Below are 19,301 nucleotides of genomic sequence, written 5' to 3' on the forward strand. Positions count from 1 at the left end.
TGTAAAGCCATGGAAATTGGGACCTTCTATGGCCTCCAGGGTTACCTTAACTTGACACTCTTCAAATATTAGCCCGTGTTAGAATCTCTTGGTAGACTGACTGAAACACTTAGTTCTGGGCTTTCTACCAGGTTTGTAGTTTCCTGTATCTGGTCTGAAGGTTAAACATACCAGGTCGCCAGGTGGTGCTAAGGGACTAGATTGATGCTGAGACCACACCTGGAAGCTCCTGCTCATTCCACTCCATTTCCTGAGCTAGCCTGGGTTATTCTGTTTGGACAGTTCCTGCGGAAGGAACAACATGCCTGGCTGGCCAGTCTGGTTGTATTTCTTGGTTAATTCCATATGTCCCCTGCCCCTTTCACACTCGTGAAAGCTCAGCCCTACCCACCATCCTCAGCACCTCCCTAGCAGTGAGGGGAGACTTGGACAAAAGCTACAGCCACCAATCCACTTTCCCGCCACACTTTCCCCCAAGTAACAGCAGTAGCTCCAGTTTTACTGTAAACACAACTTTCAGGACTAGATTTGTAGCTGGCTGGTGGAGCACTTGCTTTCTCTTCATGAGGCCCTACATTCAGTACCACTAATGCCACCACCACTACCACCACCACCACCACAATATCAGAAAAAAAAAAACCCACCCAAATCTAGATCTAAACCCAACATGAAAGCTGAACACACCATCCACAGTGTTTGCCCCCTTCCGCCCTCACAAGAACGTGGTACCGTGGATATGATTATCAATTCTATTTTACAGGTGATGGGACCAAGTGTCAGCGATGCTGAGGTGACACAGCTAGTTAATGGTACAGACTGTGGCCCTACGGGTGGCCCAAAGGCAGCTAAATGCTGCAGTCTGAGAAAGGTGGGGACAGGGGCTCCTAATGGAGTGGCTTGTTTGTAATGGAGGTCAAGCAGTCCGTTCTGGCTGTTTGGGAAGAGTTCTGCTGCAGAGGCCTAGCTGCAAAAAACGGGAGGGATGACCCTAGTCTAACGTAAACATTTTCCTCAGGAGAAAACTGGGGTTGATCCGTGGAGAAATTACTCCCACCCCTCTGCAATCCAGAGCCCTCACACAAACCACAGGGGGACTCCTTTCTACGCCCTCTGTCTTCTAGGAGGGCTCAGGGATGCTCACTGGTCACTGAGCTCATGGAGTCTAAGTTGTTAATGTGGCTCCCTTAATTGTGTCAACTCCAGAGACCAAATATCCTGGCCCTTTAAATAACCCGAAGGTGATATACATTGCCTAATCATTGGAACTCACACCCATCTGCTGCCTCTGTTGTCTGTGGCCTCCAGTTGAAGGAGAAATGGCAGAGATGCTCTTCCTGAAGCTCTGACCTCCCAAAGATCTGTCCCCTGGTCTACTGTTGGTGGTAGATGAGGATCAGAGAAAAACATCAAACACCTCCATGAATGCCCAAGCCCTGGGGCTGTTATCCCTGCCCATGCCCCCGGTGGCCAGGCATAGAGCTGGGGGCATAGTGGGATATCTGCCAACGAACCAATCTTTTGCTACGGAGCCTCTTCCGGAGTCAGCAGAGTACAATTGGTCTGCTTCTCAATAATACCTGTATTCCCTCTGAAGCAACAATCATCCTCAAATTGCTCATGGAAATTCCTTATGCTACATTTCTGCAGGATTATTATTATTACGACTTAGCATTGACATAACACTTTATGTTTGCAGGGCGCATTATCGTCTGCACATTAGCTATTATTAGGGAGCACTAAACAGACACACAAGGCAGTGTCTATTTCCATCTTTGTGTGAGGCCGGTGGAATAAGGGTAATTTGAGGAGCGCAGGTAAACCAGAGCCTGACATTATGCCGGCTTAAACGTGAGCCTGGAGGCGCGAGCGGCAGCAGGTGACTCAGAAAACACATCCTCTGTCCCTCCCCATCTTAGCGCTTCCTAATGAAGAAGTCTGCAGCAGGGGCAGGCCCGGGAGGTGTGGCTGGGGCTCCTGACACTGTTGAGACTCACATCAGCTTCTACCTCTGCTACCACCCTACCCGCTCTTCCTCAGAGGAAAATAAGGGAAAGAAACAGGCATGCTGACTTCCAATGGCAAGGTCGGCCATCACCAGGGCCGAGGGATCTGCTGTCAAGTCAGAGCCAACTTTGGGGTCCACAAGGGTGAGAGAAGGGGAGACTAGGGCCACCCCGGCTGAGTGCCACTCTGGGCTAAGCTGAGGCAGGGCTGGCCCAGGGAGCCAGGCTCTTCCCCCCATTGTCCTGACCTCAGAGGCTGGCAGAAAGGAGGGCCTGAGAAGTTAGTGAACAATGGGTGGCGGCCAGAGGAGAAATGCTGTTGTTTGAGAGCGCACTGGGGAGGAGGCGGAAGTGACACGGGATCAGAGAGTGCGGGGCAGAAACTGACTGAACAAGGCCTGGGCAGATTCCAGGAGGAGGCGCCGCCTAGGCCAGAGGTTCTCAACCTGTGGGTCGCAACCCCTTTGACAAAACTTTATCTCCAAAAAAATGTTTATAATTCGTAACAGTAGCAAAATTACAGTTGTGAAGTTGCAATGAAAATAATTTTATGGTGGGGGTCACCACAGCATGAGGAACCATATGGAAGGGTTCTTCCCCCTTAAAAAGCACTATTTTTCTTTTCCTGATGCATGCACTACACACACACACACACACACACACACACACACACACACACAAATGACGACGATGATGATGATGATAATACCATTTCCCAAGAAGCGCAGGCATCCTGCCCTGGGTGGTTCAGCAGCCCTCTGTGCCTCTTTCTCAAGCGCTGCTTCCCGAACCTGATCTCTGGCTCAGCCCAGCTGCACCTGTGCTTTGAGGAAGGCACCCCGCTCTCCACGTGCAATCTCACCCCAGCTTACTTGGGAGCAGCCCTCACCCTCCTTCTCCACAGAGTACTGTAAGAGCTGTCACCTTGTGCAGCAGGGTCGGAGGAGCGGGGACCTAATGCCACCTGTAATGCTCTGCCAGTCCCGGGTCTTTCATTAGGTTTGGACACCTGATCTCTTTCAGCGCCTCCTAATGGCATCTCTGTCAGGGAAAGGACCTTGTCCCAGCTTTCGTCACCGGGCATGGTCTTCGAGGCATCTCTGCTGTCTGTGGTATACTTCTACATTTCCTTGACCTCTTTCCTGTTCCACTCTGGACGCTGTGACTGAGTGCTTCTGAGAATCTTCCAGACTAAGCCTCCACCCTCCTGATCCCCCACACTGCTTTTCTTAGCCGCTATCTTCCTCGCCGTGGCTGGCTTGTGGTTCTCCCTCTGAGGAAGTCTGACTGAACTTTAATAACTAATTTACCCTTGAACCTCAGCCTCTGGCCTGGCCTCTGCCACAGGAGAGGAGGTCCTTCAGGTGGGCAAGCTCTTCCCAGGCCATTCACGGGCTGCAAACATGTGACTCCCCGGAAACTGCCTGGCATGCCTGCTTCCTCTCTGACCACCAACACAGGGGGACAGTCTTGGCTCTTCTAGAGCAGCATAAAGGCAGCAGGAACTCTGGCACTGGTACCAGGTCTTTCTGGGCCAGTTCATCCTGCTTCCCTATTCAAGCAACCCTTCCTACACTAATCAGTGAATACTCCGAATATGCTGGCACAGGCAAGTTCTTCACCAGGGCGTTACACACTAGATGGACACTGCTTCCTCTCCGTTCTCTTTCCTTTGGCCCAGTCACTTTCTGTCCATCACACATGGTGACCGTTGTCCTTGGTTTTAGTCTCTCTCATATTATTACCTTGTCTTGTCTGTTCCTTCCTTTCCCATCTACTACCACAAATAGCCATCAGCCCTAACGTTATAGGCCCTCTCTCCGTCCTTTGTACTTCAGACTCTCCTGGGGTGTGTTTTAGTAACAGATGACTGGGCATTAACCCAGGGCATGGGTACCTGCAGCAGGTCCCCAGGTGATTCTTATGTGTAGCCCAGACTGGGACGCTCATTTATACCATGTTTAAACTCTCCATTACAGCACAAGGTATTTTCAACTTGCCATAAATCCTTCCGTTGATTCTTTCCCATAATCTTATTAAGGAAAAAAGCAGGAACGCATGCTGCCTTTAAGGAAGCTGATGGCTGGAGAGGGGACACCCTTTGACAAGCTGTCCCAGAAACAACATTAAGCTGCATCTAGGAGTCTGGCTTGGTCTGACTTCGTTATTTCTCCATGCTGGTCAGCGCTGCACTGGGGCCACCAGTTCTCGGTCTCGCATGTTCCTTTCTCAAGCATTCTAATGATTCACCACCTGAATAATGTCCTCTTCAAAACAGCTTCCGGGGGAGTCTGGCCATCCTCAAGCCCACGAAGTGGAAAGTCTACGCAGGAGGAGGCCAAGGGTGGCTTCTCAGAACGCTGAGTGTTTCATCCACACAGACGGCTCTGGTCACAGACTTCTAACATTCTCTCGTTACTTCTTTCCAGCCCTGGAATGTGAGTTCTCTAGAAGCCTGATTTGGGCAACTTGGAGGCCATCTTTTTTGGAGTCCTTGGGCAGGAAAAGCAGCGTGTATTTTATAAACTGTCTGCAAGGCTAACTTATAGCAGCTTTTTCCACTGGAGAGAGACGTTCAGACATGAAGAGCCTTTCTATACTGAGCACGATAACCTTCCTCACAAACCTTGCTCAGCCAGTTTTTTTTTTTTTTTTGCTTTGCTCATTAAAGTGATTTGTTTTGAGTTTCTGATGAGCATAGTTTTCAGGTATGAACGTTTTATTCTCCGCAGCAGCTCCTCACAAAGGCCCTGCAAGTACTGAATCCCCAGTTGAGCGCTATTAATCACACACTAAATGCTTCTAAACTGCACTATCTTTTTCTAATTGAGAAATAGAGCTGTTTGGGCAAGTTTATTAGGTGACCTTGATTAAATTAAAGAGGTCAGGGATGGAACAGGCTTCAAGCCCATAGTCAACGATATTTTTTTTTTAAAAAAATGACTTCCTTCCAATTAAGCAGGAATTAGCATGAAATATTTTGTTTCGGAAAGGTTAAAGGAATTCCTTGGAGGAGGCAGTTCTCTTGTTACTCGCTTCTTACTGAACTCGAGAGAGAAAGTGCTGTGGAGAGCTTTCTATAAAGCGCTTTGTTAACACAGTGCTGATGGTCTGGCATCAATTATAATATTCCTTAGGAGCCTAAATGTTATAGAGCTGAAAAAAAGTCTAATTTAAATGTTAATTTCTAGTCGAAAAGCCCAAGGACCTAACAACTTTCACTAATAATAATAAAAGTATTAATAATAAAAAATAAAGATGTATTTTTCATCTGTAGTAATTTCAACCTAGTTCTAATTTCAAATGATACCATTGCTTTTTCTCTTAGCTTTGTCCTTTACCTGTCCATATTACCCCATGATTTAATAACCTGTCTCATCCTTTCCGCCCTAAAGAGTTACACATGAGTCTCTGATACACAAGCAGGAAAGCCCAATTCCACAGATAAGAGGGGGAGTAGCCTGGGGGACCACCCAGGATTGCTGAGGAGCGGCGATCATGAGGGAGATGGCGTCTCTGTCCCTCCATAGTCCTGTTCCCATCAACATTGGAGCCCAGCTAACATGGACTCTATGAAGGAGGGAGGCACCAGGAGACTGGAGAAAGACAAGGCGAGGGGACAGGATGAAGGCTCAGGTAAAGGGCTTGCCTTGTACGCATGCCCAGATCTCCCAGAACCTAGGTTAAAAGTAGTAAGGCCAGGTACTACAGTGCATGCTTGTGACCCCTGCGGTGGGAGACATAGGCAGCTGGATCCTTGGATCTCACCAGCTGGCCAACCAGCCCAGCCTGCAGGGTGAGTTTTAGGCTGGTGGAGGAGAAGGTGGGCAAACAAACCCCAAAGGTACCTGAGAAACAATAGTCAAGGTTGTCCTGTGGCCTCCCTCACGCACACATACAAAGACAGAGAATGGGTGGGGGGGGACTTTGAATTGGTACCAATTCTCAGACTTGGAACTAATGTCTCAGGGTCCTTATCTGAAAAATATGAACATGTTGTGAAGTAAAGGGAAATGAGTCTTTGTTTTCATGTTTGGCTCCAAATGAAGAACAGAAACATCCCCCAAGAGATGAGAAATTAGTTCTTCCTAGTTGTCGTTTCTTATCTATCCAATGATCCATCATCTGCCTACCGTGTACAATGCTGAGCATTTGGAGAGAAAAGGGCCCTGCAAGGGGTATGGGGGGTGTGAGAGGCTCTCCCACCTCAGATGTGCTCACCCCATCAGCATAAAGCACACCAAGGTTTCTCTTAGGCTCACAGTTGAGATGAACAGTCGTTTTTTTTTCAGGTTCTCTCGTCCTTTGCCATTCTTTACATCAAGGGTTCTCTCCTGGCCTTTGGCGGGGACGGTGAGTGCGCAGCAGGGGAGACAGTGTGGACCCAGGACCCGATGCTATTCTAGGAGGAGGAGGAGGAGGACTGATCACAGGCTGGGAGGGCTTCCTGGAATTTACAAGCAATACTCTCACTTCAGGGACTGAGTCTTAATTAGACTTACAAGACTTCAGCAATTTCCCCTTTAATCTGTCACTTCCAGACAAAAGCCATGGTCCCAGACACATTGTAAGGATTCAGCGAATGTTGTTCAATTTTGTCACTGCTTTGTATTATGACAATGCCTAAGATGACTCACAGAGGCAAAGAGTTAAGGCCAGGGAAAGGCATGGTTTAGGAATTACACAGACTATACTAGAAGAGTCTGGTGTGGAGATAAAAATAGAAACTGACTGGTAAGTCACTAAAAGAATGAATGACAGCTCTTATCCTGTCCCCAAAGACTAGCCAATATATTAGAGATTGAGCCTTACAACTTAGAATAGCGCAACAAGGTCCACTACTGACTGCTTATATTTATTAAGCAATTCCACTTATTATTGGGGGTACAAAGACTCAGTTTGGGTCCTTGTTACATTCAGAATATTGGGGAGAGAGGAAACATATGGCTTTCAGCATCTCTTCCAAAATCAACCTTCTCTGGGTGTGGGAACTGCAGTGACATTGATATTGCCCTGTGTGTTCTCCTTCAGACTTTTATATCTTAAAGATGTATTTAGAGGCATATCTCATAAAGAAAAGCCCCAGGGACAGGGCAACAGGGAGAGGCACTTCAATAAGTCCTGGAATTAGATGTTGAGTCGATACACTGATAGTTTTGTGGGCTCTCTCTCCCAGGCCCTGGGGGTGCAAAGAAAATGGGGAACACTATGGGAAGTCAAAAGGCTGATATTGCAGCTTAGATCAGTCATTTAGTGTGTGCTCATGTTCAGAGAGAAGCAGCCTTATTTTTCTCTTTATCACTTTGGAGAGTTAGGTAACAGAGAACATTGGTTATGACTGTGTGTATGGTTCATCCATTCCCAACATTTCTTCAAATTGTTTCTTCTTTCTGTCTATATCCATATAGCAGACACTCTTTAAGAAAATGTCATTCAACCAGAAAACAGATTGTGCCAGTTTTCTGAATATTTATTTTTGTTGGAGTGGACTTAAAAACAGTTTACTGGGTGCACCTTTACAATGCAATGCTTGCGGGAACTGGTCAGCTAACTTTCTAAGGCTCCTTAAACTGTCAGCACCAAGCTCATTTACCATTCCAGGAAGCATTTCTGCTACAGGTTTAGTGTCTGCAGGACCAGTAAGGCCACGGTGTTACTGGAGAGGAAGCTTGGACTCTGGGATTGTTGAAATGAATAACTGGCCTTTAATCATGTTCTCCTCTTCAATACCAGCTACATTATTCACAGCCAGTTTTTTTTTTTTTTTTTAATAAAGAGAACTCTGAAGCTTTCTGTCATCAGCTACAGCTTTTCTATGTACCCTTCTTTCTGCAAGCTATACCTTCACCCCCATCCAGATGTGAGTCTGATGTCTGGCTAACATTTCTTGATTCAGAACTTTAAACTTAATGAGCCTCACAGTATTATTAAGACAACACCACACAGCTCTTGTAAACATTTTGGAAGTACACAAAGAAGAAAAAAAATCACTTATAATAAAAAAATCAAATTATCATCTTTTACAGATATACACTCTAAATATTTTTACTCATTTCCTTATAGATCTCATAATATATATATATATATAAAATTTGAATATAACACATATATAAGCACACATTTGGAGTTACATATGCCATTTTGTGAGTGCTTTTATCACTTAGCAACTACACTGGGAACCTTCTATTGTGCCATTTAAAATCTCTAAAACATGATTCCTTTTCCAGATCTGATCAGATGCATCACTAACTGATACTCCAGGGCAGTGTATATAAGAGTACAGTGAGATATTTACAAGTTTCTAAGCAATTCTGGGAAATGAAAATTTCTGTAACTGCTTCAAGCTGCAATGACTCAACATGCCCCAATTGGGAATGCAGGAGCTGTAGAATCAGGAAGGCCTCACTGTGGACTTGGCAATGTCCAGCTCAAAGCTCTGCAGTTAACACTGGCATGCAACTGTTGCCCCAGATATGATTCTCTCCATGTCTCTGCTACTGGTTGGAGCTTCAATAAAAATTTTTCTTCCTTAAAAATTTCTCAGGAGGTTTTACATGTTGTGTCCTGAAACTGGGATGTCCCAGCTGCTGAACACATTGTCTGTTCCAAGTATCAAAACTACTCAATCGATACAAGAGAAGTATCTCGAAGACACAGAAAAGCATAATATAGTAACAATTTGTAGGTTGCTTTAAACATCGATTTCCAGGGCTTCTAATTATAAGATAAACATACAATGGCAAGTGGAATTCCTGAAAATAAGAAAGAAAACAATTCCTTTTTTCAAGTTCCTTTTCCATTAGTATGTGGCTCCCTGGTCAGGATAATGTCTGGTCAGGGTCCAATAGCTTGATGATAGCAACTGTGCTTAGATGAACAATGAAACAGAAAAGCAGAGGAGGATGAGGACATCGATGCCCATCAGCAGTATATCATGGTGCTAAGATGTAACAGCATGTGCTTTAATATGGTCTGATATTGATTCTTTTGGCCAGTGTCCCATTTTGACAGCCTTGGAGCCACACTTTTAGATTTTAGATGGAGAGACATAGAAGAAAATCAATGGATATGAACTTTTCATTAGTAACTGGCCTACATATCTATGGCTTCTCAGCCACGTTCACATTTAATGGATCTGAAACATGGTGTTGGAGGGCTGTTCCAGTAATTAGGCCTCAAGTACCTCAGGTGTTCACGATGACCAAAGACTCATGGTAGCCTCATCTCCCAATGATTTGTGAGAAAAAGCCAGGATCCAATAGGGAACACAGACTTGCTCTGCATTTTTTTTTAATGTCATGAACATATCAGAAGGCTTTTAAAGATATGTTATATAAGCAGGCCTGACTAAAACCCAAATAATGTAACGTTACCTCTATTGAGCTTTACAAAATACATTGGAATAGATGGTTCTACTACATAGAAGGGCAAAACATTAGAAATCCAAACTTTTTCTAGAGTACTGTAACAGCCATATCTTCTGCTATATTCACCATTCTTAGCCACTGACTTCCTTAAGAGACTATATTTTGTCTGTATATAAAAAATAGTTTTGCTTTTAAACAATGTTAGCTGCTTCTCAAGGTGAGGGCAGTGAGCTAACATGCTGAAAATATCTTCTAGGAGCTTCTACTGAAATCACAGGTGAGCGAGCCCTTGCCAGCACACAGAGTGTTGAGAACGAGTTCTCTCTTCATGATCAGGCATTCCTCTGTATTGCTTACAGAGTAAAGGGGGAATCAGTCATTAACGCAAGGCAATCTGGCCCTATGTTTAGCGAAACAATAGAAATCTACCAACTCACTGGGAGTCTGGCATCTAACCCCTTCCAGAATTATTCTGATAGCTTTTTCCAGAAGTCAGGAAGACTACACTGAAACTCCAACAACACTGTGTTAATTTTGTTCAAACTTGAGCTGAAAACATATTTTAACATCCTGTCAGGTTGAGATACTAAGAGTGTCGATAAAATGACACTCCGGTAAATGTAAATTTAGACTGCTGTTACAAGCCCCTGCCTGGCTCCAGGAGGTGTTAGGTTGCTATAGTATTTTCCATAGCAACTTTGCATCTTATTACATAAATACTCCCTCAGTGTCCTTAGAGCCTGCTAAGGAAATGGGGGAAGTTTCTTATGAGCCTTAACACAATGAAATGCCCCCAACCGCAGGAAGCTGGAATAGAGATGGTGGTGTTCTGGGAAGTGGAAAGGACTGGGTTCCTGTGGTCTGTATGCAAGGGGTGAGGCTGAGACCCCATTGTCTGAATCCTTCACAGTCAAGCCCTCTCGGCTCTCCCTTTCAGACAATGATTTCACTTTCCTCACTCCCTTCTTTTGCCTGCTAGCTACCTAGTAGCCCAAGTCTTCTGCAGGGTTCAGAAGGGCTCACTGTGCTTGGCAGGAAGCCAGAGCCTCACAGAGCCCCGTTTTTTTGTTAATGCACCTTGGAGTACTAGGCTGAGTGACCACGGGAGGCCACTGAGGGAGCCTTCCTTGCTCCAGGCCAAGCACAAGTGTTGGACCCTAACAAGGGCTCCACTCAGTTTGAAGGAAGGCCAGCAAAGCAGGGGAGTCCTGGGGAGTTCCTTAGATCTAAAAACGCAGTGCAGTTTTCCTGGATGTGGCCAGTTATGGAAAGTTTGTCATTACGAGAGAAGTCAGGAGCCAACTGTGGCATTGCTAGGTACCACAGAACAGTAAGGGCATAAATTTACAGTAAGATCAAGATTTACATTTACAACCCAGATGCAGAGGGTCCATTTGGACAGCCTCCAGCAGAAAGAGCTCCTACAAGATCCATTTAATAATATCTGTCTCCAAGTATTTAAAAGGTAAATCAATTTTCAAGGAGAAATGGTTTTTGTATTTTTTAAGAAGCCTGTCCATTATGGCAGGGAATTGTAACTGTACATAAAATCAAGGAACTGAAAAAAATCAATTGAAAATAAACATTTATTTGAAGTCCATTGGTAAGATTTGCACAGTGTATAAAAACAAAACAAAAAACTATTCCCTCGTTGGCACTGAGGTTCCCAGAAGACATGCAACTGAGCCCGAGAAGCATGTGCTTGTCTTTGATTCAGGGGTCCTTCCTAAATAGATGCCACTGTTCTTTTAGGAGATGCTCAAGGCTGTCAGGACACAGGAAAGCAGCTTGTCCTTCTAGCTTCTATTCAATGCTGCGACTGTCTCGGGAAGCATGGGCCCGGGCATGTGGCTATCAATGGACCCTCCCATTCTCCACAGCAGACTGCTCTTGCTCTGCCATGTGCTAAACCTCTGTGGTTAGCTGCCCCAGAGCACAGTCCAGGCCTTCTTCCCAAAAGGCAGCCTCAGGCAAGCTGCCATCGGTACTGCCATCTTGAGTCAGACTCTAGCTGGTATTTAGTAACTAACCCCTGTGCTTGGCTGGTGTGGGGCTACAGTGAGCCTCTTCTCAGATTCCCTGTGGGGCACCCCCACTGGGCTTTCAGAATGTAATTAGGAGGGGAATGCAGTAACAGAAAACCAAAGGTAATCTTGGAACTCAAGAAATCAAGGGGACAGCCAAAGACAACCTTAATATTCATATTTTTAAATCCAAGGCATCCTGCTATGGATAAAACTATTCAGATCAAACACTGTTATTCTAATTAAAATTGAATCCCTAATTTGACGTGGCTGCTGGAAATCACTGTTCAACTTCTTGGTGAAATTAAAAACAACAGCAATAAAACAAAATGGTTTTGTGAGCTTCTATGGAAAATTGACAACACAGAGAAAACTTTGTCGTTTAAAAAGTATTTGTGGGTAGAGCGAGGCTCAGTGGGCAAAAATGCTTACTGTACAAGCCTGAAAACCCGACGTTGCATTCCCAAAACCCACTTTAAAAAGAAAAGAGTGGGGGGAAAGAGCTAGATGTGGTCATCCCATCAGTTATACCTCATCAGGTGGGAGGTGAAGGTAGGAGAAATGCCTGGAAGCTTGAGGTCCAGCTAGTCTGGAATGCGCAGCACAGTGGCAGAAATAACATGAGATGCCCTGCCTTACACAAGTTGGAAGGTGAGTGACTCCAGAAAGTCATCTTCTGACCTATACACTCATATGCAAGCCTAGACACGGACACAGACAGACAGACACACACACACCCATGCACGCGCGCGCGCACACACACACACACACACACACACACACACACACACACACGTTCGTATAAAGAACCCAGACTTTAAATGAGGTTCAGTTAGAATCTAAAAGCATTTGTTATGTCCTGTAGAATAGTTTAAGTGTTGTCGTTAAGCAAGAACCTTGTCTTTCCACTTTTCTAAAATTTGTGTTTTCTGAACATGCATGGAATGTTGAATGGATGGCGTAACCTTGAGGTACGGATGGATGATACCACACTTCACTTCCTGGCTTTAGGACATACCTGTTATTCAGCCTGGTGCCTTAATTAGCATACCATGGTTTATTTCTTCAAAAGGCATCCATCACATCCCCTGGAGGGCAGGGGCATCAGGTCTAACTCTCTTTGGAGCTACAATGCCTTCACCGTGCCGCTGTGGTGATTTACAAATGCCTTTGGTAATCAGAAAGATGCCTATTCAGCCAGTGACACTGAGTTTTTGCACAAAGTTCTGAATGTTTTAGCAAAAGGAAGCATCCTCATTGAATATGCATCTTAACATGTGCCTTTTAAATCGAATCAGAGCAAATGTTCCCAGTGTTAATCGTCTTGTGAAAGAAAGACATCAAGAAAGAACATTACGATCAGATGACGGGGCAGATGCAAGGGAAGGATGCGTGTGAAGGTCCACATACTTTTAACTGTTTGGAGAAAGGTCTTGGGCCAGGTGCTGGAGAACAATGGAGACCATAAGCAGAGTACTACTGAGTAATTATTTTGCACTTGGCATTATTTGTAAAGGCACAAGCCCCTAACATACAATGGCTTGTTTAATTCTAACGATTTTAAAACTGATTGGGTTCTACCACACCAAGCCTTCCAGGTGTGGCTTGCCCCCGTCCTCTTTGTATGCGCGGCTGCCCCACCTCCACTGTCCACGTGGAGAGAAGACCATGGGAGGACAGAGACAAGGAAGGGAGCAGGGGCTGATGGAGGACTAGATGTGGATTTAAAGGTTTGGCTTGATTCCAGCAGGAGGCAAACTAAGCAATAACCCATTTACACTTTTATCAAAAGCCAGCTTCACAGGCTCTGGAAGACGGTGCTGATCTTCCTCAATGGATGCTTTGATAAATCTGTCAGGGTTTTCGGTTATTAGCAGAATCATTTCCATTTCCATCACTGTCTTAGTTTTGCTCCAACGAATGCCTTTTCCCTCTTAAGACCAACCAATGAGGGAGTGTGAACGGTCTGCCAAGAGCTATATTAAAGCAGAACCAGGGAACTCTAGCCAGAGATATGCTGTTAATCATTTCACACAGAGAAAAGTAAAAAATAGAACGATATAGTCTTTACAACCAGAAAAGCAGAGGCACATTGAAATATTTTGGTTATTAAGAAATAAAACCAAAAGTATCATACAAGCCCTTATATGCATAATCGATTGTGTTATTTCTAGACACAAAGTCAGTTTGCTCTGTCTCACTGGAAAACGCTCCTGCCTGCTGTGGTTGTGAGTGTCCTAGCGGGGAGAGGGTATGCCAAGCTGGCACTGGGAGCTCCAGCCTGACCACCCTGAGGAGTATGGCTTCACCATGTCCTCCTATCACAGGCAGAAGGTCCCCTAGAGGGTGTTCTTTCCTGGAATTTCTAAGAATTCCTGGGCCAGCTATTTCCTTAAGATATTTGAGGCAAAGAAAAGAAAAAGTTTCAGCTGAGACTACAGGAGCTGGGCCGTAGATGGCTCCTGTAGAGGAGAGAGACTCATTTTCATGTTTGGCAGCTCCCATTGGCTCATCAGAGCCGGACACTGTGGGGAAGCAGCTCCCATGGGGGGGAAAAGCCAGCCACACATTTGTACCTAAAAATGAGTGACGGGAAAGGCTGTTTCCTTTAGTCTATGAGGTCTCTGTCCCCCTCCTTTGCTTCATGCCGTTATTAGCATGGTTTAGTCCAAAGAGCAGATGGGAATTCTTGCCATCAGGCAATGTCCCTGAGTACTCAGAGCTGAAAGGAAAACAATGGCCTGCTTGTGGGCAGGATCTCCAGGGCCCAGTGGCATAAAAATGGTCAGCTGCTTACTCATCCCTTTAATCAGTCCTCTGCTCTCTGCCGAAACCACATGCCACGTCCTCTGGCCCAGCTCATTTGAAGAAACACGAAAAGGACTTTGGACTTCTGGGGCCTGGCATTTGAACTCCAGCCTTTTCATCTCTTCCCTCGGTACATGGCAGCCAACACGCACTGCATTTGCTCATTAATTCTGCTGACCAAGTAACATGCCTGGGGAAAGTCTTCAAAGTGTAGGTTATACTGCGTGCTCTCATCAGATGCCTGGTGCATCCACCAAGGGAGGTCTGAGAAACTGCTCTCCAGACCTTTAGGGGGGACTGCTGGTCCCTGAGGAGGGCACAGGTCCTTGCTGCCTCCGTGGACATGTCTAAAACTAAGTTCTGGTATCAGTCCTATGGATGTACAGTTGTTGATGTGATTTCCCAGATCAACTCTGTGAACCTACTGTTTATTCATCCTTATGCTAGCCTATCCCAAACAAACTGTGAAATCACATGCATTTCTCCCTATGGAAACTGACAGATTGTTTAAAAAGAAATGTTACCGATGGAAGCAGATGCAGAGATCCACAGCCAAGCACCAGGCTGAGCTCTGGGAGTTCAGTCGAAGAGAGAGGGGAGAGAGATTATATGAGCATGGCCGGGGAGGTGGGAGGGGGCGGGGGGAGCGTCAAGATCATGATGGGGAAATCTACAGAGACAACTGAACCAAGCTCATAGGAATCCACTAACTTTAGACTGACAGTTGTGGAGTCTGCATAGGACCTGACGACCCTCTACATACAGAAGGCAGGTGTGTAGTTTGGTCTGTTTGAGGGCCCCTGGCAGTGGGATCAGGATCTATCCCTGGTGCATGATCAGGCTTTCTGGAGCCCATTACCTGTGGTGGGACACCTTGCTCAGCCTTGATGCAGCAGAGAAGGGCTTAGTCCTGCCTCAGTTGAATGTACCAGGCTTTACTGACTCCCCATGGGACTCCTTACCCTTTTGGAGGAGGGAGTGGGGGGTTGGTAGGGGGAGGAAGGCTGAGGGTGGAGCAGGAGGAGGAATGAGAGCGAGATCTGTGATTGGTATGTAAAATGAATAAAATTTTTAAAAAAAATAAAGAAAGAAATGTTACATATACAAAAAGGCACAGGTTCAACTCAGAATTTCAAACTGACTAAATTCTTTCTCACCTTACAGAAGGATATTAAGAATCCAATTTTCATCTTCAAAAAATGATAAAAACCATTTAGAAAAGAAACATTTTATAGCAAGATCACATGGAATTTCAGAAAATCACATGAATAAACCTTTTCATATATGAAGACTTACAGAAGTGCCCGTGAGGACAGAATTCTCTTCAAATAACCAGATCCACACCTTAGAGTGGGACAGTCCTATGAAAGGTAGTCTCCATCTAATGAGAGACGGAAATGCTGGGCTAGCTTTTAGACAATGGGGTTGGGAAGTCCCTGAGATACAGTGTTTGCTTGTGTGCTAGGCTTCTAAAGAACTTCAAGGATGGGGTTCAGGGAGAAAGCGAGATTTTCTAGGGCAATGGCTTTCCAATGTCAGAAAGTATCAAGTGGGCTTCCCCAAAGATCTTTGATTACAGAATGCCAGGTCTCATTCCCCTGTCCTACAAGTTTGTCTCAGTGGGTCCTGATAGTGTTGGGAGAGAGGCTGATGTCTGTTAATATGGCTTTGATGCCATTTAACATTCCACAGAGAACCATTTACCATCCATTGTCTGCTCTGACACCCAGCTGACTTTGTCTAAGGTCAATGTCCCATATTCTCCAGGCTCATGGAGTACTACTAAAAATCAGTTACTATTACCCAGAATTGCCCATAGTCCTTACCCTGTCCCTTCCCTAGGAAAATAGTATATAAGCACTATGTCATGTTGGGTTGGTGAGTGATCACACTGTGTTTAACCACGCACATCATCAATGAGTGTATCTCTTCTACATAGTCTACCTACTGTCATCCTATCTTCAGAGGGCAAGGGGGGGGGTGTCTTTGCTTCTACCCCTCCACTTCTACCAACAAATTAGCCAAGATCCTCTATTTCAGTTGCCTGCAATCTTTCAGTTAGAAACCAGAGACAGGTATGTGTTTTATCCCATGCTACACACACGAAGATGGAACTTATTACATTTCTCTAATTTTATTTTCTGGCTGTGGTGGTGACTGAGGGTCTCGGCAGGTCCATAGGACAATATCCCTTCCCTCTCACAAGCTACCTTCCTTTGGTGCCTCCAGTCTGACTGGACCTGTAAACACTAAGAACTCACTTGTGAATCTAGGAGACAGTTTTAATCAGTCTCAGATAAGGCAGAGTGCACAAAGAAGAAGTTCTTTAAGTTCCACTCAACTCAAGGGGGAGATGCCCCTCACTTGGTACCATGTGTGGCCCCATCTCGATGAAAAGTTAGGTGGACTGTATTGGAGGGAATGTTTAATTTTCTAGCATGCTAGCTGGTTAGCAAGCTTCTTTAGGGATTAAACGTTTCCTAAGAAGTACATGGACTGAAACCAAACTTCATCTGTAATTCAGCATCAGCTGTGGCTGCCACACTCTGGAAAAGGGGTTTTATGGGAACAGGCATGGGTCCCTGAAAGAAGGATAATGGCCCCAGATCTACATATGGAGAAACAACTGGAGCAATTTAAATCACCGTGTTCCCAAGGAGGAGTTTAACGTTCTATTAATAAAATGTAGTCACTCAAAAGATGAAAGTTTAGTGCAACTCAAATAAAAGTGAGTTATGTGGCCATTTCCTGGCACTTATTCCCCATGTAAGATGCGGTGCTCGCTAGGATACCTCTGGGGACCTGGCGGTTACCAGCATTACCTGATTCATCGACTCTCATTTTTTTAGTCGGGCTGTCGCAGTTCTCATCATCAGACATTTCCATTTCCTCCTCGCGGCGGATGCCCATGAGCTGCTCACTTTGAGCGTTCCGGAGTTCCTGAAAGCACAGGATACATGAACATCAGAAACACGGCCATATGTCATCAAACCATCTCCCCACGGTCTCCGGTAGGTTACGGCTCACATATCAACATTTAGAGTCTAAAGCTTCCACCCAAAGTCTAGAATAGTGTTGTGGGGGAGGGGTTAGGAGAAAGACAGGAGGCTTCACTGTCAGACTTGGGAGAAATCCTTGCTCATCAATGACTGGAAGGGCTCTTTGCAAATTCTTTGGTATCACTGCAGCCTGAGTTTCCTGATTTATAAAAATGAGGACCTGTCTGCTCCAGCAGGGCTACCGCAAGGTTACAGAGAAACAGCCGTTGTTACATAGATGGCACACAGAAGTTACATCAACTGCTAGCAAAGATGTGGGCAATGGGATTTTAAGGAGGCTGCATTCAGTTTGGTCCTAGTATAGCTTTAAGAATACTACTACACAACTATTTGCTCAATTTGCTTACTGGAACATTGTGGTACTAATGCTTTACAGGAGGAAATGAATTAAGGCATTTAGAAGACTTTAGTATATATGTGGCATGCACGCGCACACGTGTGTGTGTGTGTGTGTGTGTGTGTGTGTGTGTGTGTGTGTGTCCAGAAATTGAAGTAGGTGTTTTTCTCACTTCTTCTTCACCTTACTTTCTTTGTACAGGGTCTCTCACTGACTCAGCTAGACTGGGTGACCATAAAGCTCTAGACACTTCCTGTCTTCACTTCTCCAGCTCTGAATCACAAGTGTACTCCAATGTAGTTATTTATAGGAATGCCAGGGATCTGAACTTATGTTCTCATGTTTGGTTACAGACTGAGCCATTTCCATGGCCCTGCATGTGAAAGACTCTTGGTCTCATGCTAGACACTGTGTTGAGCTGCTATGTATGTGCCTGAATATGATTTATCCAAACATTCATGCCATTCATATATTCACGACATAAAATTCAAAAGATGCTGAATCAAATAAATACAGAGAGGTCTTCTCTTTTATAGCCTGTTACCGTGTTCACGGGGCTGTAGTTCTGTGGTGGCGATGGCTTAAGCACTGGTTTTATAACCACAGATCTGAGGACCTGCCATGTCTAGTGACTAGGGCAGTGGCTGAAATCAAGTCAGGAAATTTCACTGAGCTTCTGCCTACACACCCATAAAGGGGGATAATATTAAGACAAGGGTATTTGGCTGCAATGGTATGTTAGGAAATCCATTGTAAAAGGTACCAAATTACACATAAAATCCTTACCAATGTTCCTAAAAAGCAGAATGATGTAATTGTTTACCGTAATTGGCTATATCATCATTTTATACCCAGCTGTGTATTATGGAATTGCGAAGCCTTCTGTTCTCAGAGCATGTACTGTTCTCACAAAGACTTAGAACAGAGAAAAGCCTCCATTGTTCTGTTTTCCTCTTTTAAAGGCCTCTAATTAAAAGTCAAATACTAAGATAATTTTACTGTATAGTAAGTCTATGAGTAACAATAAAAGTAAACAATTCCATCAATTTATTGGGGCATGACTACTGCCCACTCAGCGGATGTGCATTTGCTGCCCTGGCTTTGGAAGTCCTTCCTTAGCTCACAGATTTGAACTGCAGCAGGGTGGAAGGAAACTCTTCATTGTCAACCTATGCTAATGCATACCTCTGCACCCAAGAAATCACCCTTGTGGAGGACAGGGAAACAGGAAGGCAGACAGCCACAGAACAGTCCCTGGAGACCACTGGGACAATAAACACCACCTCCCTTTGTAACCATGCCATCTAGAGGGGCTGAATCTGTCTACCAGCTCTTGGAGGTAGATACCACGGGTGATTCGTGGGGACATTTCTGGGCAATGGACAGCTAATTTTTCTATTGATGAAGAGCCCAATTCCCAAAGAGGTAGCTTGAAAAAAAACCCAAACAAGGAAAAACCAGGTGGAAAGAATAAACAAGGCTGTAAGGGCAGTTGCTTAGTTCTGCAATTAATGACAAACTGTCATATGACAGTTGTTTTGTGGGGAAGGTGGTGTAAAGGGAAAATACTGGAGGGAGGGGAACTAGGGTGTTTCCACAAGGTGCCCGTGGTTCAGCAGTAAATCACTAACACACTCTAATAAATCTGTAGAGGTGTTGCAGGTAATTAACAGATGCTGTACATGGGAATGCAGAAAAAAATC

The 19,301-nt window shown here is 45.0% G+C and overlaps 1 protein-coding gene across 1 annotated transcript in view; it reads right to left on the reverse strand.

The window, feature by feature from the left end:
• The window catches only part of Enox1 (ecto-NOX disulfide-thiol exchanger 1), a 562,855-nt gene that overhangs the window by 91,350 nt on the left and 452,204 nt on the right, over positions 1 to 19,301 (reverse strand). The window contains exon 12 of the mRNA XM_059273297.1: positions 17,025 to 17,142. Coding sequence (XP_059129280.1) covers positions 17,025 to 17,142 — 118 coding nt within the window. The remainder of the gene's footprint in view (positions 1 to 17,024; positions 17,143 to 19,301) is intronic.

This window comes from Peromyscus eremicus, chromosome 9 (genome assembly GCF_949786415.1).
Source record: "Peromyscus eremicus chromosome 9, PerEre_H2_v1, whole genome shotgun sequence".
NCBI classification, from domain to species: Eukaryota; Metazoa; Chordata; class Mammalia; order Rodentia; family Cricetidae; genus Peromyscus; species Peromyscus eremicus.